The sequence below is a fragment of the Gymnoscopelus braueri genome (assembly GCF_963280865.1).
Source record: "Gymnoscopelus braueri genome assembly, chromosome: 1".
NCBI classification, from domain to species: Eukaryota; Metazoa; Chordata; class Actinopteri; order Myctophiformes; family Myctophidae; genus Gymnoscopelus; species Gymnoscopelus braueri.
The window spans coordinates 40,653,139-40,680,820 of NC_137603.1; the positions used below are offsets into that span (position 1 = coordinate 40,653,139).

The following is a 27,682-nucleotide window of genomic DNA, read 5'->3' on the forward strand; positions in this document are numbered from 1 at the left end:
TTGTGTGTGTTGCTAAACCTGTTATATGACTGTCATATGTTATATGACAGTCATGGATGATGTTCAACATAGTGTTTGCACTTTCTCTTTTCTTGGTCCGTACATCTACATAAACGTACAGATTTCAAATATAAAGTGCTTACCCCATGGCCATTGATGTTAAAATTATGTACGGGCCCTCAAAAGTACTCATAGTTTCCGTATTGTTCAATAAAAAGTATTTTAATCCGATTGGTGGCCATTTTCTCCACGTTTTTGCCTTGTGCTTTCAACAACGCAAAACTATCGGTTGGGAGGTGTATTGCACTCTGATACATTAAAACTCTATGAGAAAACAGCCACCAATTGGATTAAAATGCTTTTTATTGAACAATACGGAACATACGGGTACTTCTGAGGGCCCGTACGTAATTGTAACATCTGTGGCCATGGGGTAAGCACTTTATATTTGACATTTGATCGTTTATGTAGATGTACGGGCCAAAAAGCGAGAAAGTGCAAACACTATTTTGAAGTTCATCCATGACGGTCATGACAGATGACCGTCTTCATGGCTTGTGTGGTGCGAGCTGCGAGGGAAGGGCGAGGGGTGGGAGGAGTGGGCTTGCACTTATCTAACGTCAGCTGCTGCAGCTGAGTGGTGGATCCAGCTAGCTACCATGCTAGTAGTGTCTTGACCACAGCAGCCACCTTGCTAGCTAGCTAACGATATTATAATTATAATATAATAGTACACTTTTACTAGTTGTTTATGCTTATGCCATCCCTTGTCTACCCAATACCTGCCCCTCTCTCTCCCGACGGGACTATAACGCTAAAGAGAGGAACCCCCTGCAAGCAGAACATTTTGTTCTGTAACGATAGCTAAGTCAGGCAAATACTCTGCCATAATAGCTGTTTTTATTTCACAGGAATAATGTCCTGCACATGTAGAACAACATGTAGAACAGCGACCAGACTGTTCTCAACCTCCCAAAAAGGTAAGCGGACTTACATTATCCACGCTGATCATGACATGATGTACCTGCTAATCGCTATAAGCCACGATTCAACAACAACACACCCACTTTAGAAGTGTTTACAGTCAATTCTAGCATAATAGTTGTAATAATGACAACGACAACAATAAGAATGATTATAATAATTAATAATAATAGTGTAATAAGCATAATTTGTTATTATTCCCATGTGGTTGTATTGACTTCTGAACTCCAAGACCCTGAGTTACACAAGTGTAACGTTATTTAACCCTGCATATACTAGTATACACCAAAGTAGTTCATCCTCATATGGAACTTCATTGATGACTTCCTGGTGGTTATATTCAAAGCCTCATGATAAATAAAAAATCACAACATTTTGATATAAAATATATACATTTATAGTTTAGTTTTCGTAGTACATTAAAATGTGCATTGTTTTATTTTACAAGAACTGCCCTGCTTTATTGATTAAATAATGCATTCGGCATTTACAGTATATATAGAGTAGAGGTTTGATTTTGTGACAGTCATGCAGGACATGTAATCACTGATGTAACATTAGTGACATAAGTTGGCCTACATGGCATGGTGTGGCAGGCAGGGGCATATATTAGTATAGTGATGAGGACATCAGAACTGAAATAATGCATACAGAGAAAGTTGTTAAAAGTCAAAATATATTTCAGCTTCTTTTAAAGAAGCCAGCACCTTGATGACAGCTTTGCACATTCTTGCCATTCTCTCAACCAGCTTCATGAGTTAGTATGAAGAAGCATATAGTATAAATTAATAACCATACATCTTGAGGCTAAGTTGAAGTGTACAAATAATAAAACAGATATGAGTAGGGCAAGCATGCAAACAGTAGGCTATAGGTACTGGATAAGCAAAAACAAAAGTACATTGAATGGCGTCTAGTCAGACATTATGAGTACAGTATAGGTTGACATGACATTAGGTAATAATAAATAGGACTGGCTACTCAGGTTGCACTCTGTTCTATAGATATGTAAACGGGGTGGGCAGACAGTTCAGACAGTTCCCACAGGAGGTGGAATTGGCTGGTGTTAGAGTGGATATACATTAAAACAACAACCACAATGCAGTTAATATGCTGGTATTAGAGTGGATATACATTATAACAACAACCACATTAGTGCTACTGTGGTAGTAGGAATGTACCATGGGTGGTAACCAGCTCAGTGGCCTTATGGTCAGAGTGTCCGCCATGAGACTGGGGAGGTCAGGGGTTTGATTCCCTGGCCGGATCATACCAAAGACTATAAAAATGGGACCCAATGCCTCCCTTGGCACTCAGCACCAAGGGTTGGATTGGGTTAAGTACCTCCGACATACTAGCGTCATGTCCAGGGGTTCACGCCACAGAAACAGGAGAACAGGCTCCTGCCCTATAGGCCTTGGTCTACATAGGTGGTAACTAGACCTGTCACAATTATTACATAATCGCCTAATTGCAATTATTTGAGTGAATCGCAGTTATTTTGTGTAATCGTTTCTAATAATCAGTATCATGTTGAAAAATGTTCTATTTGAAAAAATAGTGGAATTAGCAGATCTACAAGATCACAACACGCCGCGATGCAATGCGTTGTGGGCTTTTAGATTGTCTATTTCCACTATTTTCCATCCCAAGTAATTTAATGTGTCAGACTTAAATTATTTTAAATTATTTGTCATATCTGCACTTTGGAATTTTTGTTTACAAAGCCTAAAAGCCAAACAGAATAGAAATGTATTTTATTTTATGTACAGTATATGTCTAATGCCAAAACACAATTAAATTGTTAATTGCAATTATTTCTAATATGACAGTTAATCGTCAAATAAAATGTAATTATCTTGACAGCCCTAGGTAACGATTGACTGCACCAATAGACAGTTTATCTAATTCAGCTGTTTGTTTTTATGTTTGTTAGTGAACGTTACTAAGACCTCATATTTACCTGCTTACTGTAAATTGCTCTGGATTAAGAGCATCTGCGAAATGCCTAAATTGTAAATTGTAACTGTAAATGAACTAAAAGGAAACAAGCAAACATTGTAGCCTTTTACGGTGCACAATCCTCTTCCAGTTGATCTTGGTGTTTATCATTCTCTGATGTTAATGAAAAGTTTGATTGTATATATTTTTTATTCTCTTGCCAGGTATCTCTTCTTCGCGATTTCATTTGGCCATTTTAAGTAGACCAGGGAAACCTGAAGTACCGCTGACCAGAAAAGTGCCTGTGAGATCATTCTCAGAAACATCTGTATATTTTTCATCAAGAGAAATCAAAGATGGCGGGGAAGGTGGCAAGGTATTTTTGTTTCTTTCAAATATATTATGTACAATATGTAACTGAACTGAAATATATTTATAGATCTGCTCTGTTTTTATATGTATGATACATGACTTGTCTCATCACATACAGTATACAGTAGTACACATACAATACATTGTTCCTATTGCTCACATCCGATCTGACCTAATATTCATTATTCTTATAACAATCTTTCCTTAAAGTCATATTTACTTTCTTATACCATACCATAATATTTTATACACATTTTCCCTCATCTGTTGTATATTTGAGAGCTGAGATGAGGTATTAACACTAGCATCGTGTTTACTTTCCTTGCAAATTGCAGAAAGCAGGTGGTGAGACAGGAAAACGAGGTGGATCTGGTGGCAGCCAGCTTCGCTGTCCTAAATGTGGAGATGCCTGCATACGTGTGGAAACCTTTGTGTGTGAGTGCCTTGCATTCATTTAGTGGTAAAGGGATGAGTGAGGCCGTATCAAGGGACATCTCTCAATTAAACATAGCATAATGTAATAGTGTAATGTAATAGCTGCCTGCCTGTTTACTCTTAAAACATAGAAAAATTTTGTAAGGGTATACTCTATGGCTGCCTCTTTCTGACCTGCTTTGCTTTGTGATTGGTAATACAGTACTTACTATACTCTGGTAGTACATTACTAGTATACACTGGCCTTACCCTGTGGTAACATATCAGTTTTGCATGGTCAGCGGTGTACTTCCCATATGCATATTGTAATGTAACTGGCTTATGTAATTACCCTGGTATTTATTCTAGTAATCACATGCTCAAAACATAGATCAGCAAGTCAGCATAATAGAACAGTACAGTAAGTTAACTGATTAGTTTTCCAATAACAAATTATGTTAATACTTGTGGGGGGGGTAACAAAACAAAAAATACAATTATCTTGTTTATGTATATTTTCTTTCAAATTGCTGTAGATCATGAAGAAAGCTCAGGTGGTTTAATGTTTAAGTCAATAAATAGGTCACAGGTGTGCAGGGACACCCAAACCTAGCTTTTCTACAGAATGAGTCACACCTTAGATTTCTCCCTCTTTCCTTTTTTTGTGACCAACTTTTTATTTTATTTATTTATTTATTTTCTCCCTCTCTCTAGCCTCTACTCGTTTTGTAAAATGCGAGAAATGTCACCACTTCTTCGTGGTGCTGTCAGAGACCGACTCCAAGAAGAGTCTCAACAAAGAGCAAGAGTCAGCAAATGAAGCTGTCAAATTTGCCTTTCAGCAAAAACCACCTCCTCCTCCCAAAAAGGTACAGAAACCCCTCAAAATGTTACAGATCTAAAAAGAAGAAAAAAACATGTACAACCTCATGGTAATTTGGTAATGAAGTGATATTGAGATAAGAGTGAATTACAGTTACATGAACATGTTCTTTTAAAGAACTTTTGTTCTTATTGGTTAAGCATTCATAAACGCCACTATTTCCATTTGGCCAAATGAGGCATAGACTGTAGCCACACTAGGACATGCACTCAAGAAGCTTGTCTGTGTAGTGGGGCTTCGCTACTGAACCGCTTTGTAATTTGTGCAGCTTCATTCACAAACTGCAGTGCACACAATGTCATAGTTCAAGATTGGACAGGCAGGCAATGGCGTTATTAGATTCTTGTTTTCTCTCTCCATTCACTCATTGCATGTTGAAAACATGTGTCCAGACACCTTTAGCACATAATATTTCAAATAAACAAGTCCTGTTATTTTTTGCCGCCCGCCTATTTCACCTCCTGGTAATTGCACATTGTTGTCATTGTACCAACACTCAAAACTGCTTTGTCCGTGTTTGTTTATGTGCGATGAGAGAGCACAGGGGCAACTAATATCATCCCCAGATAGCTATATAGTCCAAGGTTCTACCAAAGATAAACATCACTTTAAGATTACACTTCTTTTACTAAGTAGAATATCACCATGTGCTTTTGCCGCCAATGAAAGTTGATGTAACTGAAACGTGTGCCAACATTGTCTTTCAGATCTACGCCTACCTTGATAAATACATTATCGGGCAGTCTTATGCAAAAAAAGTAATGGCGGTGGCCGTTTACAATCACTACAAGCGCATCTACAACAACCTTCCTGCTGCTAGTGCCAAGCAACAGGTGGAAACAGAGAAACAGGCCTCCTTGACACCTCGAGGTAACTATAAACAAAGTTTGAAACATACAGAAAATCTAACAAATGGTGGTATGCACTGTTTATAAAGGTATTGCTAGCCAAACTTTTAGTTATTTGATTTGAATGCTAGACCATCATCACTGTTAGATATCCTGATTGTCAGTATGATGATTTGGCATTTGTTCAACATGTTTTAAGAGGATAAAGTCCCCCCTTGAAAAGAGATAAGATCAGCCCACCGGCCTGATTAAAATGCTGTGCATGTAGTCAGTGGCGTTTGATGGATTCTAACGTTGACCGGGTCAGAACCGGGCCAGAACCGGGGGGGGGGGGGTTCGTGCAACAACGGCTGATAAGTCTATTGAGAATTACGGAGCCATTCCGGGTGGAAAACGGAACGCTCGTCCCAAAACACACTGCCACATTTTTTTCCGCGGACCGAGGCCGCCGGTTTAGACCTGGGGCGAGGGTGTTTCAGGGCGACGGTTCTTCTTCTATTCCATTTCTGAATGGAGAGAGGTGGCCGTGTCTGCGCAATGCAGAGAAGGACGGCCAAGGTTTCCTTTTTGCTACTCACAACATTAATGAAATGTGAAGCTATTTCGGGGCCCTCTTTATACTGTGTACCTGGCAGGAAACCGGTTTGACGGATAAACTGTTTTTTTTTAATGGCCACTCATTAACAATTCGGCCGAATGCAAATGAGCCCCATTTGAAAACAAAGGCGACTTTCTGTTGTCGGCTACAACAGAATAGGGTGAGGGGCTGCTAATGTTGATTTTTTTAGTTTTTTTCCCCTGGCGGATCTTGCCCCTACACAGGGACAAGCTGGGTTTACAGACCGGGCCATGGCCTCGTTGGCCCCAATGACGGTACGCGCCTGCATGTAGTCCTGTACCACAATGAGCTTCAGTAGTTGAGGACGTACACTGGCGCTAGTTTGAAAATAGTTAACTCTAGTTAACGCTAATGTACACAAAGTGTGAAACCTTTGTGTAAAAATATGAAAAATACTATGTATCGGCAATACATCTACAGTATCTAGCCCATGGCATTTCAGTTTTCTAGTAACCTGTTATATTGACTCAGTATGTAACTAAACACTGAGACTGGAAGAAACGTTTATTTATAGAAACCACTTGGTGACAACAAGTGGTATTTGTTATGTATAGGGTTCAAAAAAGTAGGTCAACCTATATAGCATGAGGTTAATATTCTCCCTTGGAGATGGGTGCAGTAGTTATTGAGTAAAAATACTCTCTGGGAGTGAGACAGTCTAAAATGATTTTAATAATAATTATAATAAATGTGACACGTTGAATTTATTGCACAGATACCCCGCCTGCATAGTCTTGATGTTGTTCTCCAGTTACTCTGTGCTACGTTTTGGTTGCCTTGAGACCTTGCCTTGAGAACCTGCCTCCTTACCTTCAAACCTACAGAATCCCAGAGCATGTATTGACATGTGATAATATTGCTTTACTATTTTATTTAAGCAGATGCTAGGCTTATAGTTAAAACACCAAATACATCTAAATTAATTAAGAGTAGCCTAGTGGTCCAGGCGCATACCACATATATATAGGCTCTAATGCAGCCTGACAGCGTGTTGCGGGTTCGAATCCCGATCCTGACTAACCCCGTCTCTCTGTCTCCCTGTTTCCTGTCTTGCTCTACTATATACTGTCATACCCCCCCCCCCCCCCCCACGTTGACGTGCATTTCAATACTATGCCTTGAAACACTTGCCTGATGTTGACGTTTGTGGAATAGACGATCACCAATCCAACTCTTTGTTTATCCACAGAGCTACTGCAGATTGCGGGGCTCAATCCCCATGGCAACGCTCTTGGTGCCTCATCACAGCAGGCAAACCAGCAGCCCCCCCAGGAGAAGAGAGGGGGAGAGATCCTAGACTCCCACCCCGTCAACATTAAACTAGAGAAGAGCAACATTGTACTGCTGGGGCCCACTGGGTCAGGTGAGGAAGTTATAACAATATCATGGGTTAAGGTGAATACAGAAGACCTATATTAGCTGTCATATAGAGCTGTGACACTGTATCATGGTCTAATTAAATGACAAGTTGAACTGTTAGTCTACAATTATTTTGTTATCTGCCAAAACTGTGCATATTTATGACATCACTAATTTATATCAAGTGTTATGTAAATGCCATGTCAGCAGATTGCAATAGTGTGTTCAGACTCAATAATCACTACTGAGTTATCAGTTTGACAAGTTTACTTTAATTTCTCAAATGATACAAGAGCTGATGTTGTCAACTACCTAGAACGGAACCTATCTAATCCAGCTAGTCTGACATCATCAGATCACCCGTGACTCTTACAGTAAGCCTGTTGTGAGAGCTGGTTAAGCAGCACACTTGAGGTCACAAACAACACTCGTACAGTACACAATAGAGAGTTTATCTGGGGGCAGGGGGTTAGAAAACACTGTCACAACTGACGTTCTTCCCAAATTGGGGTGTAACTGCGAAACCCAGGGTATCATTGCCTGAAACAAAGGTAACAGAACACGGATAAGTTGAATGTGAGCTGGTCACTCACAGGTCACTTCAGTATTAACATAAATGTTTTAAAAACCATAGCGAGTGTGGATACCTCATTCCTAGTAATTAACCACTTAAACCCCATATAATGAACTGACCGCAGTCCCCTGAGGGTTTATACTATCATATAGGTCTATTAACCCACAGCTAACCCTCAAGCTTGCATGGAGGTTGCTTTGAGCAATGTGTTGCGAGCTTGTAGATCTTCTATTTTCGACGAATGTTTGGCTCAGAATAGGGACGGTAGGGTTCATGGTTAAAGGTACGGAAACCTGAACTGAGCCCGGCAATAACGGCTGTAATCTGCTCAATTCAGTATCCCCAGGCTCCTGCTCTCCCATGTAACCTTATGAAGGGTCGGTGCAGTGCCTATACTCCACATTGCACAATTAAACTTGCAGGCATGTAGTTAGTAATGTCCTCCACTGATGTCACCTGTGGAGGCCTGCTCTAATCTTTATAATGATATCCATGTTGCAGGAAAAACTCTCATAGCTCAGACGCTTGCCAAATGCCTAGATGTGCCCTTTGCCATCTGTGACTGTACAACGCTAACTCAGGCGGGGTATGTGGGAGAGGACATTGAATCTGTCATTGCGAAACTCCTCCAAGATGCCAACTACTCTGTTGAGAAAGCACAGCAAGGTACAGTACAGTATTCTGAAGGCAAACATGATTTGTTTTTGGTTTCAGATGCATGGTGTCAACCCAATAGAAACAGAGTGACAATAGGGGACTATTGTCACTCAAACTGTGTGTGTGTGTGTGTGTGTGTGTGTGTGGGTGTGGGTGTGTGCGTGTGTGCCCAAAACCTTCAAGTACTTCATGAAGTTCATCCTCATTCCTGGCAGGTATCGTGTTTCTGGATGAAGTCGACAAAATTGGCAGTGTCCCTGGAATTCACCAGTTGAGGGATGTAGGTGGAGAGGGAGTACAGCAGGTCTGTATAATCACTAGAATACATTTCCTCTTTTGCTGTGACATATATTCAAACTGGCCCCCCAGTATGGGAAATGTTGAGAGTTCTCATCCAGACAAGAAAAGGTTAGGGAATGTGACAAATTCTCAAGCTATAGTTTGACAAAGTGATCACCACACACCAGGACAATTACACCTTGACCATCGATGATGTCACTGGTAGGCGGGTTTCTGAACTGTCCACAGCCCTCCTCTGAGACACAGACAGTAGAAAAAAAGAGTAGAAAAAGATTGTAACATATTATATTGAGCATTAGTGAGGACCAATTATATGTGCCAGCATGAACAACTCCTATACAGTTAATTTCATGCTGGTCCTCACAAACATTCCTGGATCATTCATACATATTACGTTTCTCTCTGGATGGAGAGCATGTGAAGCTATTGAAACAGGCTTCTTGTAAGATCTATGCCCATCATGTTTCAATATAGGGACTACTGAAACTCCTGGAAGGCACTGTTGTCAGTGTTCCTGAGAAGAACTCCAGGAAGCTGCGGGGAGAGATGGTGCAAGTAGACACTACGAACATCCTGTTTGTAGCTTCTGGGGCCTTTAACGGACTGGACAGGATAATCAGCAGGAGAAAAAATGAAAAGGTGAATATATACAGTATATTTGTTTTATTTCTTGTCCGTTTAATGAGGTATCATAACAGGTTTATGGGCATGTATGACATCGTCATCTTCGTTTTTTCAGTACTTGGGGTTCGGTGCTCCACCTGGCATGGGCCAGGGCCGCCGGGCTGCTGCAGACCTCTCCAGCGGAGAGCTGGATGCAGTGCAGGAGATTGAGGAGAAGGACCGTCTACTGAAGCTCGTGGAGGCCAGGGACCTGATAGAGTTCGGAATGATCCCAGAGTTTGTGGGCCGTCTGCCTGTGGTGGTGCCCCTTCATAGCCTGGATGAGGACTCCATGGTGCGCATCTTGACTGAGCCTCGCAATGCTCTGGTGCCCCAGTACCAGGCCCTCTTCAGTATGGACAAGGTATGCATGCACACTTGAGAGAATTATACCTTCATGAGTAACACTCATGCCTTCATTCACTAAATATGGTATCCCTGTATTTGATTTTAGTGTGAATTGATTGTCACTGCTGAAGCCTTGAGGTCCATTGCAAAGATGGCTTTGGAAAGAAAGACCGGTGCTCGTGGTCTTAGATCTATCATGGTGAGGAAGACGTTTATTTCTCCCTCTGAATGGTTATGAATGCTAACTGTAGACACAGGCCATGTGTAATTAAATGGATTGTATTAAACAGGAGAAACTGCTGCTCGATCCAATGTTTGATGTGCCACACTCCGACATCATGGCTGTAGAACTGAACGAAGACGCTATCAAAGGGAAATCTTTGCCCAGATACGTGAAGTAAGTATACTTGTTTTCATTTGATAGTGACATAAATATAAGTCAAGTTATTGCTTCACACCTTCATAAAAGAAGATGTGAAATAGTTTTTTTTATAAATTGACCTGAAAATCATGCTCTATTTATTTAGTGTTTTTGTTTAGTTTTTTTCCCCCAAAAGTGTCTTATTTGGCTGTGCGTGACCACACAGCTATTAGAAGACACTCTGTCGGTCAGTTGGTCCGTTAGTCCAATATTTTCAAGCGCAAACTGAGATCTGGTCGCAGCTTATTGGATTATGTGCTTGTTTTCCTATTAATTGGTTGTATGTGTAGACTTAAAACTTTTTTGATTCTCCAGAGCACCAGTGAAAGAGTCTCTGGAAGAAGAGTACGACTCTGGGATTGAAGAGGAAAGTTGGCCACGGCAGGCGGATGTGGCCAAAAACTGATGCTTGGATGTTCTTATTGGGGGAAAATACTCCCCTTGATCATAGAATTTCTACTGATTAAGCTATTGACGTTTTATTTGAAAAACAGATCATTATGGACCCATTTTCAAAATTTGAAATTCAGAGGCCAGGCCTGATAGCAGTAAGGAGCATTTATTCCATTTAAGACTTATTTTTCCACTTGATTGTAGAATTGAGTCTCTCACCTGTCGGGCACCTGCCTCACCTGTCAGGCTGCAGAATGTGTTGACATGTTTGTGTAGACTGTCTTTTATGCTGTCAGAGGAACCATTCCTTTATGTATGGTGAGTCACTGATGCCATCATTATTAATAACAAACATTAACAAAGACCTTTTTGTATTTTCTAAACACTTTGCTGCGTAGGGGTGGATTTTTAATATTCTTCACAGAAATTACATACCACACACGTGTATGGAGCGGGTTAACATAAAGTGATGTTGTTTCCATCCTGGATACCAAGCAATATGGCATCTTGAAGCTATGTTTCATCATTTTTAAAGCCATAAACGGTGTTGTATAAGAATTAGATGAAGGATGGTCAGCTATGCTTTTTCTTTTAATCATCCGAGGGTTATAATGACAAGCTTATTACCATACACCTGGTGCATCGTGGCCACAGTATGATTCTGACCATATTTGATTTACAAAGATATCAAAAACATTTTAGGCAAAGTGTGCGCAAATATTGTATCTTATTTCTGTTTTGAGCAAAACAAAAATAACATATTTTGGTTCTGATCAGTTATCCAAAATCCACATCTTGCTGAACAAGGGACAATTCATCCAGGGAGGAGATAATTCTGATTATGTATATGAGTTGTAGATAATCTTTCATTTACGGTAACAAAAGTGCCACCAATTTAACAAACCCTGACTGTAAAGTACAGGTAAAGTAACCAGCATTTGCAATCAAAAACTTAAAGATCAGTATGATTGTAAACATCTCTGGAATGCAGCAGTTGGAAAATGTGTGGGACATTTCTTACTAACCTATAGGTCCAAACTAAGTCATTACTACTGTATAGTTTCTGTATTGTGCAAATGTCATGATTGACTTAGACAAAGAAAACCTTATAACATTGTGTGTTCTGTTTAATGAACTGATAATACAGTAAGACCGAGGATCATCAATTACAGTAGACACAAACGGGTGTTTTGAATATCTGATACAAATACTGCTTTTCCTCAGTGATCTTTGTTTTGTCTTCACCTCTGTGTTTTAGTAGACAATCTGAATTTTCTGCTACTTTTGGATGTTATTTTCAGCAATTGACACCAAGTACCATGCTACTGTCATATAATGGAAAGGTTATTGTGTGAGACATTTTCATGTAGCAACTATGAAAAGTATTGAGGTAATGAAGAATTTGTGTTCATTGATCTTTCTCAGTAAATGTATTAAAGAATCATTTCCAATGTAATGAAATGAAAAACCATGAAGCATGTCCTTTAGACTGATTGAAACTGAGGTAAAGTTGAAAACTTTACCTAAAAGAAATTATGTCAATTAATAGTTAATTTAATAATAGTTTTTTTTCTTCAGTTCATAGATGGACAATGCATCTAGGTTTATTATACCTGTTTCTAATATAAAATGCCTTGAGAACATTAATCTTAGATGTCTTTCTTCAGAATTCATTGCAATGATTACTTTTCTAGACACTGAAACTTCACACATCATCAATTAGAGTAATACACCATCACCAATACCACAAGAAGACACCTGTGTATAGAATGATTTGTGCACTTGTATTACATTGGGTGTGCTTGTGCGGTCTGGTGGTAAAGGATTTGACCGTAAACGCCACTCCATACATATGATGATACACCAATGACATTTGGAACTAGAAATGGGTCGTCAACTCAGAACCCAGAGGAAGATAACTTTTACTCAAGTACATTTTGAATTCCGGACTTTTACTTGTTACAGAGTATTTCTACATTGCAGTATTGATAGTTTTACTTAAGTAAGAAATGTGAGTACTTTTTACACCACTGACAGAGAGAGGCAGGTGATGAGGGATAGTTTAAGGGAAATGGAGGTACAGGAGGTTAATATAGGCCTATTATTTATGGCCCTCCCATGACTTTTCAAAAAAAAAAAAAATACCCTGAAGGATCTACAAGCTCACAACGCGTTGTCGCATTGCAACGCGTTGTGAGCTTGTAGATCTGCTATTTTCACTAGTTTGGTACTTGGAACCCAGGAGACTCTTTTGGGTCACGAGCAAAAAAGTTTGGGAACCACTGGTCTGATCCACATGCTGGAACAGACAGAGGATGGCGGTAATGCACCAATGATATGGTTGCCAACCGCCCTTAAACCACGTGTTAAACTAAACCATAGGAAAACCAAGCCCCCAGAACCCAGTGGTTTCATTGAAGCCAAATGGACATGCTGGCCATTTGAGGTATTGCAGGTGTGGCCAATGTATATGAACGAGCCCATGGGCCCCAGTGTCGTCACTGAGGACCCAAATAGGCCGCGCCCATCACATTTTCCAATACGTTTCCAACATAGAGTTAAAAATAATAGAGAGGGCACCCGAAATCCCCTCCCATCTACTTGCATTGAGTTGCTCACCCAGCGCATGAAGCGAATTCACCCCTTCTTCCGGGTTGGAAAGTGTGATGGGCGTAGCCTATTTGGGGCCACTGTGATACGTTCTGCGTCACAGAAGTGACGCGTTTTACGTCACAGTGGTGCGCGGCCCCGTGCGCAAGCTTGTGCGCAAGCTCGTGAGTCGAGCCCATTGGTCGAAACCGTTTTCGCTCGTACATTGTGCAGTGGCCCCGTCCGTTTAAGCTGCAGTACCTACAAATGGCCAGCATGTCCAATTCGCTTCAATGCAACCACTGGGTTCTGGGGGCTTGGTTTCCAACCCTGAACCCGGAAGAAGGGGTGATTTCGGCCCATGCGCTGGGTGAGCAACTCAATGCAAGTGGATGGGAGGCAATATCCGGTGCCCTCTCTATTATTTTTAACTCTATGAACTAAACCCATAGAGGTTAAACCAGACCCATAGAGAGAGAGTTATGACACGCAAACATTGGAACTAAATATACTATTGAGATAGAACGAGCATTTCCGCATTCTATTCTTACACTGGGAGTCAACGCTAGTGTCGTCACTCTCATATTAGATCACGCTGGGTTAAACCCCAAGAAGAAGAAGAATCAGTAAACGTATTTCCGGCGGTAGTGACGACACGATAACATGGCGTCTCCTTGTAGAAAGATGTAAACATGCATTAATAACCAAGCGCGTCATTTGAACAATTTCCACCAAATTGTTGCTTATATTTGCTTTCGTGGAAAATAAACAACATGCCATTAACATGTGCGTTTTTAGAAAACAACGAGACATTCCAAATTACTTTAGGGGAAAAGTAGCAGCAACCTCTTTAGTGATCTCTCCGCCGGTGTAGTCACCCCACAACAAGGTCTTTATCTACAGTAAGTAACATGCAGCGTTGCCATGTCGGCTTATTATAAGCCACTTTAGGCTTGTTTTTCCTGTAAAGTTGCTTGTTAAAATTGGTAGTTGCGGGTTGCGTTTTTTTTGGTTTGTTTCTACAGTGTGGTTGCTTATTTGGGGCTTGCTTCTTAAATTTTGTTTAAATGGCTTTCATGGCAAGACCCCCATACTAATATGTATTTGTCCACAGACCCCTCCATCTGAAAATGTTTTGTGCCAGGGATTTGTGTTAAAATGTTTCCAAAATGTTCCAAAATTACTTTCTTTTTTCCCCCCAAAGATTATCATTTTCTTATTTTTGGAAATGGCATATCAACAAGCTCGTACGAGCTATTTTCAAATAGCCGTAGCCTAGTCGCTTCTTTTGGGCTTGTTTTCATAGACCTGGTTGCTTATTTCTTTCGCAGAATCTGGCAACACTGTAAGTAACATGCAAAGCAACACTTCAAGTAACACTGGATTTTGGCCGCCGGCTCCAGATCCGTCGCAGCAGCATCATCCTAGCAATGAGTGGACAGCTCCATCCCCACAGCATCATCCTAGTAATGAGTGGACAGCTCCATCCCCACAGCATCATCCTAGTAATGAGTGGACAGCTCCATCCCCACCCTCTGGTCCAGTGTATGGCGGTCAACCTTATGGATTCAGACCGCCCTTCCCACCAGCACCACCCAGATTAGAGGGCTATGGTGGCCCACCTCACATGGGACACGGCTATGGCGGATTCGATCCCTCCATACCACCGCCTTCATTCAACTGTCCACCACCTGGCCCGTTCCCCCCCACCATGCTGAACCCAGGTCAGAGATCTCTCCATCAAGGAGATCTGCATCCATGCTCAGACCTCAGGCCACAGGCTGGCCCCCCATCCAATGCATGGTTTCAGGATGTACATAATAACCCGGGGGCTTCAAATAGCCAAAGATTTGATCAACATTCAACGGAAAACTGCAGCTTTGGACCACAAAGTGGTCAGAGTGAGTATCAACCGAACAGCAACTCTCTGAGGCAACATGCTCACCGAGATTTGCCTGCTGAGAGAGGACCTCTCCTAGACAACCCATCCTTTCCTGCTTGGAGTCAAGACCATAACCAGAGTTTTGTTAAGGCAGCAGAAGCACAGCCTCTGGACGAAGAAGCTGTTCAGAGGAGACAGGACGAACAGTGGGTCAAGCGTTTCTTGCAAAACAGAGGAAGAACCTTCAGCATTCCAGACTCGGAGCAACCGCGCGCCAAGATATCTGTTCCTTTTATACAGAACACACTCTATGGTGCTGTTGAACTTGTCTCAAAGCTGTCACTTGCATGTGAAACACTGAAACACAACTTGGAGAATGAGAGCGTTTGGGCAGACTCTTACGCAATGGCTCTCAAATTGAAAGGAGAGCTGCAGGACAAAATGAAAGTCGTTAATGACCCTGAATGTTTAGATGGATTGAAAAATAAACTGTCCCGTATCGCTAAGAAGAGAGCCTGGCAGCGGAGGAAAAAACTAAAACGAATAGAAGAAAAACAGATGGAGGAGGAACGGATTGCAGAAAAGGAGGCAGCAATAGATAAATGGAGGCTGAAGAAGATTCTGGAAGTAGAGGAGAAGAAGAGGGTAAGTGAATGAGGCACAACATTAAAAGGAATTTATTTTCCATTGTGCAGTATGTTACATCTTTTCATCAGTAGATGGCACCACAAACACACCATGATGAAACTTTGCATACAGTCTGACTCTACATAGTACAGTACACTGCATGATCTATTCTATGCAACAGTTTGGCGAAATCCTAGCTGTATTGGATGACAGAGATCAGGCTGCATTGAAGTTTTGTGCTTGAATCTAACAATATACATCACTTCTGTCAAACAGGAACAGGAACTGAAGCTGGCCGCAGATTCTGTCCTCTCTGAAGTGCTGAAGAAACAAGCAGATGTGAAGAGAATGCTGGATATCCTCAGGTCTCTGGAGAAACTACGCAAACTGAGGAAGGAGGCTGCATCCAGGAAAGGTGAGAATGAGGCTGTTGGGGCTGCAGCTATCTATTATTTTCTTAGCCATTATTCTATTGATAACTTTTTCGATTAATTGAATAATCGAAAAGTGCATTTTCTTTGATAATTTGTTTTATTATTATACATCAATGATTCTGAAAATTTTTATAATCAACTAAATAGATTAGGCTGATTAACCACAGCCCTATTCTATACTTCATCATAAAAGAGTGTCGCACATGTGAAAATAGCAAAAAAATACGATTATCAATTTTAATTAAAAAGAAATCGATTTGGGGGGAAATAAATACATTTAGTTTCCACAGCACGGAAACTAAATGTATTTATTTCCCCCCAAATCGTTAAAAAAAATCAAATTAATAATCGATATTTTTTTAATCAATTAAATCGTAAAAATGTTTTGTAACAGCAAAAAAAACAACAACAACATGTAACCATGGTAAAGTAAGACTATGAATCACTTGTTAAAATAGACCTGTATTGCATGTCCTTCCAACTCCCTTCCCTGACTTTCCTGATGCTCTACTATTCTAAACATGTAAATAAAGCAAAAACAGCCCCAAAAAAGATTATAGAATAGATATTATTTTCTGAATATGATTAATGTATTATATTTATAATAAATAAACATGTTGCTCTTTAACTCTACCTACTGTACAGTATGATAAATGGATAAAAACTCACTTTAGCAGCAATGTGCAGAATAAGGAGGGGGAGGATCTTTAGAAACGATATGCACAGAAGACAGAACATGCATACATCCATTTCACTTATATATGTATATATATACATTTGTGCAAGTAACATTTTGAGCACCTACACTGGATTTGTACAGATTGAATGCAGTTGTTGTTTTATTTTGTTTAAATTGTTTGTTTTTGTCCTTGTCCTTGTTCAGGGCTCTCACAGCCGCAAGGAAAAACTCCTGAGCCTTGAGCCTCGGGCGTAGCCTATGAGACACCTCAATCGTTTCACAAAATAGTCTGTTACTGTGGTGGTGTTTGTCTTTCATGTTTGGTCTTGTGTGTCTTTGCAGGTATCTTCCCAGAGCAGGAGGCCGATCAGGTGTTTGACAAACAGCTAGAGCAACTGAGAGCTCTGATCAGGAAGAGGACGGCTGTTTACGGGGCAGAAGAGAACACACTCCGGGTCATGCTAGAAGGAGAGCAAGAAGAGGAGCGTAAAAAAGACTTGGAGAAACGCCTGAAGAAGGAGAGAGACCGACAGCTACAGAAAAAACGGGAGATAGAGGCCCTGCTGTTTGGAGGTAATTTGGTAGCCACTGGCATTGGACTCCGTCATGGATTCACTTCATAGTCTCAGTTTAATATAACTATGTAATCAACGATATTATAGTTAGACTAGAAAAAGTGTTCCTCGGCGCACAGGTCTCTGCCAGGTCAGGTAGGTTATTGTGGGCCAGCCATGTTTGGAATTCAGTCATTATAGAGGTGAGTGGAATCTGTAGAAGTTGAGGGATTAATGTTGATGAAATTATTGCAATTTGCGTGATGTTTGGACAAAATCTGAAGAAATTTTTTTTTTGGCCTGCTGGTGGTACTATAATCAAACAATGTGTAAAGGGTGCCATTTTTTCCTCTGCCTAGTGGGAATGTGTGTGCAAAGTTACACAGCAATCGGACGCTGCGTTCATGATTTGAGGGCAGGCGGACGGACGGACGGACGGACAGAGTCTCTGCCATGCCTTCGGCTGGCGGAGACAATGATAGATATAGATAATACAATGGAATTATGTTTTTGTACCTACTTGTATTGTTTTGGATATAGAAATGTGTGTCAGATTCAGATACATATTTTCCCTCTATTTGTTTTTCATATGATCTTTTAGATGAGATGCCCGCTGATCACCTTCTGCAGCCTTTCAGAGAATATTATACACAGGCAGAGCACTCACTACCAGCTTTGGTGCAGATAAGGTACAGTATATATATTCACTCTCCTGCTTAATCCTTTACATCACTACTACACGTTACAACTACTACTACTAATTCCTATAATAATAATAATAATTGGTTGTGGCTCTGGTGAGGCTGCCAATTCAGGAGCCACTAATAACCGTGAAAGTTATTTTAGTCACTAATGACTAGTAGTGACTATTGTGCTTAGTTAATATTCTTAGGTTTTATTATTCATTAAGTCTTTGTTGGCATAATAGTTACTGTTCCTCTTCCAATTGATACATTTTAATTTGTGTATCAAGTTTGAAAAAAAAAAAAAATGAAATGTTCACATTTCTGTTAATACTGCTTACAAATTACACTGGTCTCATTCCTACCAGGAGAGAGTGGGATGTTTTCCTGGTTCCTGTGGACCACCCTGACGGTACAGCCATTCCCCAGGGATGGGTCTTGCCTGAGGCTCCATCAGACAAGGCCTGGGCTTCAGCCCTAGACAATGCCAATAGTCAGCCTTATTGACTCTATTCAGATAGAGGCTGTGATGTGTCTTTGACTGTTGTGATAACTGAGAGAATGTGCTACTGCTAACAATATCCTGCTGGACAAGGCATAAAGGATCTCACACATTTCCCCCTAATGTTCAGTTTGACACATGACTCATGCCCAACTCAACTAGCCCTCTGGACTGGTTGGGTAATGCCTTTTTTCATAGATTCCCCTTTGATTGTTGCTGGAGATCACACTTTGTCATTTACATTTTTTGTTGTAGTTTTTTATGTCTGGGATTTTTCTGTTGGGATGACAATCTTAGGCTATGATGCCTGTCCTCTACAAATGAAAAAAATAAAGTAACTTTCTTTAAAAATAACTTTGCGTACATTATATCAGAGTTAAGGTGACACTCAATTAGATTTCTGCACTCAAAACAGAAACAGGTTGAGAGGAGTTTAAGTTGCAATGGCAACAAATATATGGAAACAAATATACTTAATTAGCTATAGAAAAGAATCCTGATATTCTCTATAGGCTGCTTGTCCCTAGACCAGCAATCTATTATCATTAAAGTAATTTATTGATAATGGCCTAAGTTGAAAGAAAGTATTGTGTAAAAATAGGTATTATAAACTAATTCGTTTTACGCAGCTCTCTGGAAACATCAAGACAGAATTGCTGGGTCAAATGATTAATAATCAGCCTAACTGCCTAACTGGTTACTGCTGGATAGAACACTACACAATTGGTGAGTGTTACTTGGTTTAGGAAATCTTAAAGAAATCTGGTCTGCCTGCCATTACTACTGCAAATGTATCCAGAGTGTCTTATGGAAGTCTTAGCAGACTGTACTTACTGATGTCACTGTGTCTGGTACAACACAAGCCTGATATGACTTATGTTTACATTTGGAAATCACCACAAATGTGCCTCTCTCAAGATCTTTTAAGATTGTGTAACAGTAAAGCACCTGATTTAAAAAAAGTATTTTTTTAAACTAACATTACATTTATTTTATAAGCTATTAACACATTTGGCCTCAATTCCAATACAAACTTTTACTATACAGTTCAGACCACACCTGCACATTTTGAGTGTGTGTAATGTCTTATTGTGGGCCCCTCCTCCAGTAAAGGTGTGTGTGGACAGCCACGTACGTATATCGCTTTGAGGTCAGTAGGTTATGTCAGTGGTTTATTGGTTCAGGGGGATTAAGTGCATCAGGTGCATCTTCTGATTCTACCATTAGTCTTCGTAGCTTCAGTAAGTCTCAGACGTCTCGATACAGACACACACCCTAAGAAGATACCAGAGAACATAAGTATAGGAAAAGAGGATGGTCGAAGGAAACAGGTATGGAACTTTATTGCTTTCATAGATGGCATTCAATGGTTCTTCTCTATAGAAAATATAAAGATAAGATTGTGTTGTAAGTTTTGTACTGTCATTTCACATCATTCAAAATAAAATAAATAAATGTCTACACACTACAGTGTATTAAATTTTTTTTATATTACATTTTGTTCCTAAAAGTACTCTTGATGACTTTACCTAAATGTCCTTTTCACAGTCAAATAATCACACACTTATTTCAAATTAATTAAATATATGTTGTTCTGGAACAAAATATACTTAATTAGCTATAGAAAAGAATCCTGATATTCTCTATAGGCTGCTTGTCCCTAGACCAGCAATCTATTCCTATCTAATCTATTATTATAAAGTAATTTATTGATAAATAATATATTAGTTCACACATAAAATCCCACTTTAAGGATGAAAGTCGGTGACTCAGACACGGAACAGTCAGCATCAAAAGGAAAAAACCTGGAGCACACTGATCATGTTAAAAACGTTTAATAGCTGTAAAACTGCCAACTTCTTCAGAGTAACTTGTGTACATTGGAACTGCTAGCCCATTTGGCGCCAGACTGCCATTTCTGTGTGCTCCAGGCTTTTCCTTTTTATGTTATACACAAGCCTTTTAGCGACAAATTGCTTGTGGTCTGCGTTGGTAGACAGCAGTTTTTCTGTATTGTCATCACACAAAATATTCTGGCCTTGAATTAGATTATGTGAAAACTGAAGTATCTAACTATATGTACGCTTAGTTGCATGTATTTTATTTTAACAAGCTGTTATTCGCCATACCAGTACTTTATGATACTCTTGTTCTTGAAACCATTTAATGATCTTATGGAAGCATATGGCTTTTTGGAAGTTTGTGTGCTTGTGTTATGGGAGAAGCCATTCTGGAGCAAGTACCTGATTAGTTTTCCCAGGGCAGTGGTGATGGAAGAGGCTCAGCAGTGATTCATGTTCCTCGTCATAATACCTTCTGTCTACCTTGAGGTTTACTCTCAGACACACGTGAGGACTTAAAGCAGAGACTTATGTATGTTTGGATCCACTGATATGCACAACAGCTACTCTGTGTGTGTGTGTGTGTGTGTGTGTGTGTGTGTGTGCGCGTGTGCGTGTGTGCGTGTGCGCGTGTGTGTGTGTGCGTGCGTGTTTTGAATGTTTTGTGATACCAATAAGGAAAGGGCACCAGGTTGGCTGCTAAACAAACATGGTGTCATAATCCCTTATCCTCCACCTGCAGACAGATCTGTTGGCCCTCTAGTTGTTTAATACACTTAACCAATATAGAAACATTGTTGTTTCTATATTGGTTAAGTGTATAAGAGGGTAGGCCTTCTGGGAATTTAGGTGGATATTTGCCTTTCGTGTCTGGTTGTCTGAAGGCTTTTTAATTTGTTTTAACATAGTATCAGGAGCAAGAAGCACACCAAGTAACTAGAAATCTGTAATACAGTAGTGTCTACCCTGTATGTGGCATTTATCATGCTAATTAAATTGTAAAATATCAGACCGTTTATTTACTCAGATTATTTATTCAAACTACCCCCAATCTGTCTACCTTCCTCTCTGTCTATAGCAGTGAAATGAGTGATGTGGACTGTGTCCCTATGAGGATGCCTTTGGGGAATTTACAAGAAGCCAAGGAAGAAGTGAAACTGATTACTGCCCCAGATGTTACAGTCCCTGACTACCTCACCATGCTGCAAGAAACAGAGGTGTGTGTGTGTGTGTGTGTGTGTGTGTGTGTGTGTGTGTGTGTGTGTGTGTGTGTGTGTGTGTGTGTGTGTGTGTGTGTGTGTGTGTGTGTGTGTGTGTGTGTGTGTGTGTGTGTGTGTGTGTGTGTGTGTGTGTCTGTGTCTGTCTGAGACTGTACAAATGTAACCAAGAGAGAGTCCATTTGGTTACCTTTGTACACTCTTGGAGTTACACAGGACTTTACTGTGGAGGAAGTAGGAACGATGAGATGAGATGAGATGAGAAATACTTTATTAATCCCCAAGGGGAAATGATGGTGTCACAGCAGCACAGTGTAACAATACATAATTTAACAACAGACAAACAAAACACAACAAACCAGATGGACACAACATAGACCAGGGTCGACCACATGCATTTAGGGAGAGTTCTTAAGCATTGTAGAGTCTGATGGCAGTTGGCATGAATGAGAGTCTGTACCGCTCAGTGTGCATGTTCGGGGGGAGAGTGAGCCTCTGGCTGAAGGAGCTCACCCTATCCTGCAGCTCGCCATAGAGTGAACAAGACTAAAAAAGACAAGATAGAGAAGAAGACTAATTTCACTGTTGTTTACCCAACACACACTCTCCCTTTAATCACTGCTGTGCCACCTTCAAAATGCATTACACAATGCTGTAGAAATGAAGTATGACCGTGATATGTTGACATTTACTGTAACTCATAACAAATAAGGTGTCAATGTCTGCTTGCTATTCTTTCTACATCAAATGTATCAAACGACTACAAGGAGGCATGTGAAACATCCTGGAATGTACCTCTCTCGTCTGATTGTAATTAAGATTATCATAACAATCAACTCTGATCTCCTCAGCGACTGCCCAGACTCATTCCTCTGTATATTTGGACATGGATTGCTTATGACTTATTAGAAACAAAAAGAAAAAAACTGTCTTACTTGCTAATGTTGTCAAACTATAGCCAAGAGTCTTGAGACACTACACTAGAATTTTGCCTCATATAGTCATAAGAAATACGCAAAGACACAATTATAACCCATATAGAGAGATCCTCAGAAGAAAAAGGCAGCGCTCCAAGAACAGGCAAAAGAAAGTAAAACTCACCTAATCTCTTTGTCCTTTTTGAAGTGTTTAATTTACAGACAAGTAAAAACATACCAACGTCTTTTGGCATTGAGTCTTCGTCAGAGCATCCTTTTTTCCTCCAACCCACCCAATTATAACCTTTTTATGGTTCTCCACTTCATAAATAAGGCTTTGTAGGATCAATCAAGGAATGGGGGATAAGAAATGAAGAGGAAGGAGGCAAATGATTAGTTGAGGAAGGAAAAGTTAACCACATGAACCCTAGTGTCCCTATTCTGGCCTGGGCATGTCATAATAGGCGAACATTTGGCAAAAATGGGGGAAGAGGTAGAAGGGTTAAAAGGAGGCTTATACAATGAAGTATATAGGGTTTAAGTAGTTTATTATTAGCTGAGGAAGAAATGGAGTGAAGAAATGTACTAACACATAATTTGTTTGATGTTTGTGGTACAGTATGAGTTCAGTCTGGAGAAGTGGGTGCTGACGGGGCTCCAAGGTGGCTACCCCAGCCAGCCTAAGCCTCCTGTTCCGCTCTCTCCATCAGAATTACTGCCATCCTGCCCACCCTACTGGATGATGTTTAGTAGCCCCCAACAGAGCCGCTTGGCCAGCCGACACGATTCAGACTTCTGGGAGCCCAACCCTCGACAGAGATCCCATAGTCTCAACCTGAAAGACCTGCGCACTGGCGTGAACTTCACCATCTCGGACACAGACGATGAAGGAGACAGCCCTGCAGAGAAAACAAAAACATTTTTACCAGTGAAAGCCTCTTTGGGTGGAGGCCCTGTGCCCACTTTATGTCAGCGAGGCCCAAGAAAAGCACAGAAAGCCTTCACCCCGAACCTGCTAAACCCACCCACTTGTCTGAGCAGCCTCCCACATCAACGCAGGAAGAACCTACGTCAGTGTTCCCTCTCAGGGTTGGAGGCTTCTAGTGAAGACACCCAGAAGAAGACCAGCCGTGCAGAACCTATGCAGGCTCCCACGTCCCACAAACACAGACCTCCCAACACTAGGGCCAACACTGTCGACATGGTCCCTGACATTAAACACAACAAGCTGGTAAGTGGTAAGGGATGAAGCCTCCTGAGAAACCTCATAAAAATTATTCATGAATTTTATATCAAGACCAACAGTTTCTCTAATAACAATGTCATTATTTAGAGTCGATTGTAGGCCTAATCACACAAAAGAAAATGAAGAACTATATTTTGGCTATTTCTTTTAAATAAGATTTAGTACAAACTATTTAGGCTAAACTGAGCTGTGTTTATTGGAATGGCTGGAAATATGTTAGCTATAAAAATGTCCTTTTCTCTTGGGATAAATAATCAAAGGCTGGTTCCCAAAGGCGGGATATTTTCCAGCCTGAAGCCCAGAGCACTTATTCTTAGTGGGAAGGAGGGATGACCTTACTATAAGTACTGTAGCTCTATACATAGGTCTGGTAAAGACAAGCAAGGTATTTTAATCACCAAAAGCAGTGATGGAAAGTAACTAATTACATTTATTCAAGTATTGTACTTCAGGACAATTTTTACTTGAGTTAGTTACTTACTTAAAATGTTCAATACTTCTACTCCACTACCTCTCAGAGGCAAATATTGTACTTTTTACTACACACATTTAATAAAAAAAAAACTTTAGTTACTAGTGACTTTGCAGATTTAGATTATTGATATAAAACACACTAACTGATACATTAACCACTTTTAGAAAATAGCCGATCTACAAGCTCAAAACGTGTGTGAGCTTGTAACCTCATACATCTCCTAGCTGAACCCTCATGTGATCAAGTTCCCATAGATTTTGTTGCTCAGTAATTCAATTCCATGTTGTTATTTGAGGCATTGTTTTAATTTATTGTGTGTTTTGGTTGAAGATGGTTGAAGATCCCCTATTTTTCAAATAGAGGAGAAAAGTTATCCTAACTATCAAAGCTTTTTTCCCCCCCTTTCACTGCACATTTCTAAAATGTTTCTGGGGATTGTGCAGTCTAAACTTAGCTAGCGTAGAGTCTGGCCCTGGAATCTGGCCAAGATACTACAAGTTCATCAGGATTAGCAAGTGGAAGTACTCTGAAATTGTCTTTCTCAGCAAAGCTGCATCTCAAGGTTAATCATCTGGAGGTGCAATACGCCATGAATGTCATTCCATTTGGTATGTTCACACTGTCAGCCAGGGTTTCAGTCTCTGGGCATCAAAGTCATATTTAGTTTCCGTACTATTCTCAGCATGGGGTTGTCCATCTCTCTTTGCATTTCTTTCTACAACCCTCCTCTACTGTTTATCTTCCTCTCTCTTTATACTGTACATTCTCAAACATGCAAAGACAAATCTACACACGCAATCATACATACACAAGGGACATTTGCTGACTTCGGCCTCTTCTTTCCGTACAGTCTCTCAGCCCATATTCATGCTTGCCTCCCCCTCCATCTGTGACCTCACGACCCCTGGGTTCCCACACACCAATGCTGGACTCGACAGTGGAACTGCTCTCTGCTTTGAGCCCAGAGGAAAGAGAGCTGTTGAGGGCCATCACAGATAGAGGGTACCCCCTCCGTGCGGCCATCATTGCCCTTCAGAAGACAGGGCAGCAATCCCCAGAACAGGTCAGTTAAAAATACATACAGCATTGTCCACAACGTCTCTTTGGTCTCAGCTCACACATTCACTTATTAGTGACCTTCTCTGAATCAAGAGAGCAGATCTGTAATCCTCTGGTGTGGTAATAGACTGCAGACAGGTTCAAACTTCAAAATGTCTTTCTTATCTCCTGGTTCTTCTGTTATCCCATTCAGAACTAACAAAGTCTGACATCTTATTCCTTTGTATAGTAATGGTACACTAAGTTCAAAGATGTAATCGCAGCAATCCATCACTGACTCGGACCAAAAGCCCAACGTTTGTGTAATTTCCGACAGGGCCAACATTTTTGTGCAGTGACCCCATACAACTAATAGAATTGAACTCATGTAATTCTTGCAACAGTCTGCCAAATCTTTTTTTTTTTCTTGCACCTTTCCTAACTTGAAGCAGACGGTCTCTACCTCACTGTTGGCATGGCGATGTACTGATGGAACATCTGGTTTCAGCTCTCAATATATCTGATGCTGTTGCCCCGTGAGAAGGGGGAAAAAACCCACACCACAGCAGCATTGCAAAAATAGATACCAGATCTTCAGAGTTTCCACAGCCTGCTCTGTATTAGGTGTTTCTCTGTGCCGACGTCACTCCTCCCAAGAGTCCGAAACAATCAAAGACCAGTATATATAAGGTTCATAATGGAACCAGGGTAGAAGGTTGGTAGGGGTAAGCAAATGCCCCCTATTATAATGAGATATTATAACCGATCACGTCATTTTGACCTTGACCTTGACTGTAACCTTGATCTTTGACCTTTTCAACCCAGAAGATGATAATCTCTTCGCGCAAGTCAGCTAATCATTGCCACCAAGTAACATGAATATCTGCCCCATCATTCTTGAGTTATTTTGTTCACAGACACATAGACAGCATGCTGCATGGAGGGTAATTATGGAATGGTGTGTGGAGTGGAGACATGCAACATGTTGGCTACATTTTTTAAATAATTGAATTTACTACATTGAGATAATGAACAAAGTATTAGTATGGTAAAATAAAATTATACAGTACTTATTTTAATTAAATTCTTCATATTCTTCAGGTCATAGCATTGGTGGCCATTTTGTGGTGCTACAGATGGAAAGCCCATTAATTTCTCCCATAGAGATTTCTGAAAATATTTATATAAATCATTTTAAGCCTGGAACCAAGCCACCCAGGCTCCTAGTGAATCATGACCATAAAACATTGTATTCTGTGTCATTTTTTTTTGGAATATTTAATTACATTATACTATATTGAATAAATACCCTTTTTTGCGGTTTTCAAATATGTTTGATATGTTTTTGTCTGCAGATCCTGAGTTACATGGTGGCATGTGACCATCTCTGTGAGCTGGGTTACGATGAAGCTCAAGTAGAGGAGGCCCTGGAGATGTTCCAGAACTGTGAAACCAAGGTAAACCTCCTTGTCATACATACACTGCTTGTGTAATAATACTATACTTATTGCTCAAACAAAAAAAAGCTAAATCTTTGAAGACCTTGAGGAAGAGTGAAATGAGCTTCTCTTGTTGATTATCAGGCTAAGGAGTTCCTTCATCTGCTCGGGCAGTTTAATGAGATGGGATTCCAGCAGAACGCCATCAAAGAGGTCCTGCTTGTACATGACAACCACTGTGAGAGAGCCTTGGAGGAACTGATGATGCATAGGCCTACAACATGACAGTGGACACACACACACACACACACACACACGCACACGCACGCACGCACACGCGCGCACACACACACACACACACACACACACACACACACACACACACACACACACACACACACACACACACACACACACACACACACACACACACACACAACATGCTTCCATGAAACGGCATCCTATTCATTTCAGTAAAACGTCTAAACAGTATTAATAGTTTTATTTATGTATGGACTGTGGCCTTTTAAATAAGGATATCTACTTAAGATGTTGTATTCAGTAATTTGCCCATATATTTGTTTTGGTTCAGTCGTTTTGTTATTGAGCCTTTTACCTAAATTGTTTAATATGCTAATAGTTAATTCAATGTGAAGTCACTTAATGTTTCCCTGGTGTTTGATGGACGCTTTTACTGAGTGAGTGAGTGAATGAATGATGTATACACATGTTTTCGAAATCTGGCAATTGCTGGCTGGCATTGCCAACTCTTTTACTTTTTAC

The 27,682-nt window shown here is 40.4% G+C and overlaps 3 protein-coding genes across 3 annotated transcripts; all 3 read left to right on the forward strand.

The window, feature by feature from the left end:
* The first annotated feature begins 645 nt into the window (after positions 1-645).
* Positions 646-12,371, forward strand: clpxa (caseinolytic mitochondrial matrix peptidase chaperone subunit Xa). Its single transcript, XM_080429561.1, has 13 exons — positions 646-980; positions 3,150-3,301; positions 3,633-3,732; positions 4,426-4,580; positions 5,302-5,464; positions 7,251-7,424; positions 8,496-8,660; positions 8,867-8,955; positions 9,426-9,590; positions 9,691-9,978; positions 10,069-10,161; positions 10,253-10,359; positions 10,699-12,371. The coding sequence occupies exons 1-13, from the start codon at positions 917-919 to the stop codon at positions 10,787-10,789; spliced, it is 1,806 nt and encodes a 601-aa protein (XP_080285687.1). The 5' UTR covers positions 646-916; the 3' UTR covers positions 10,790-12,371.
* Positions 12,372-14,043: 1,672 nt separating this feature from the next.
* Positions 14,044-19,055, forward strand: pdcd7 (programmed cell death 7). Its single transcript, XM_080427989.1, has 6 exons — positions 14,044-14,267; positions 14,697-15,892; positions 16,151-16,289; positions 17,330-17,560; positions 18,143-18,230; positions 18,593-19,055. The coding sequence occupies exons 2-6, from the start codon at positions 14,720-14,722 to the stop codon at positions 18,729-18,731; spliced, it is 1,770 nt and encodes a 589-aa protein (XP_080284115.1). The 5' UTR covers positions 14,044-14,267; positions 14,697-14,719; the 3' UTR covers positions 18,732-19,055.
* A 2,597-nt stretch (positions 19,056-21,652) lies between these two features.
* ubap1lb (ubiquitin associated protein 1-like b) lies at positions 21,653-27,184 on the forward strand (the record flags this gene model as incomplete). The annotated part of the gene is made up of 5 exons (XM_080433130.1): positions 21,653-21,784; positions 23,321-23,932; positions 25,273-25,485; positions 26,816-26,917; positions 27,044-27,184. The coding sequence occupies 5 exons, from the start codon at positions 21,653-21,655 to the stop codon at positions 27,182-27,184; spliced, it is 1,200 nt and encodes a 399-aa protein (XP_080289256.1).
* Positions 27,185-27,682: the final 498 nt, after the last annotated feature.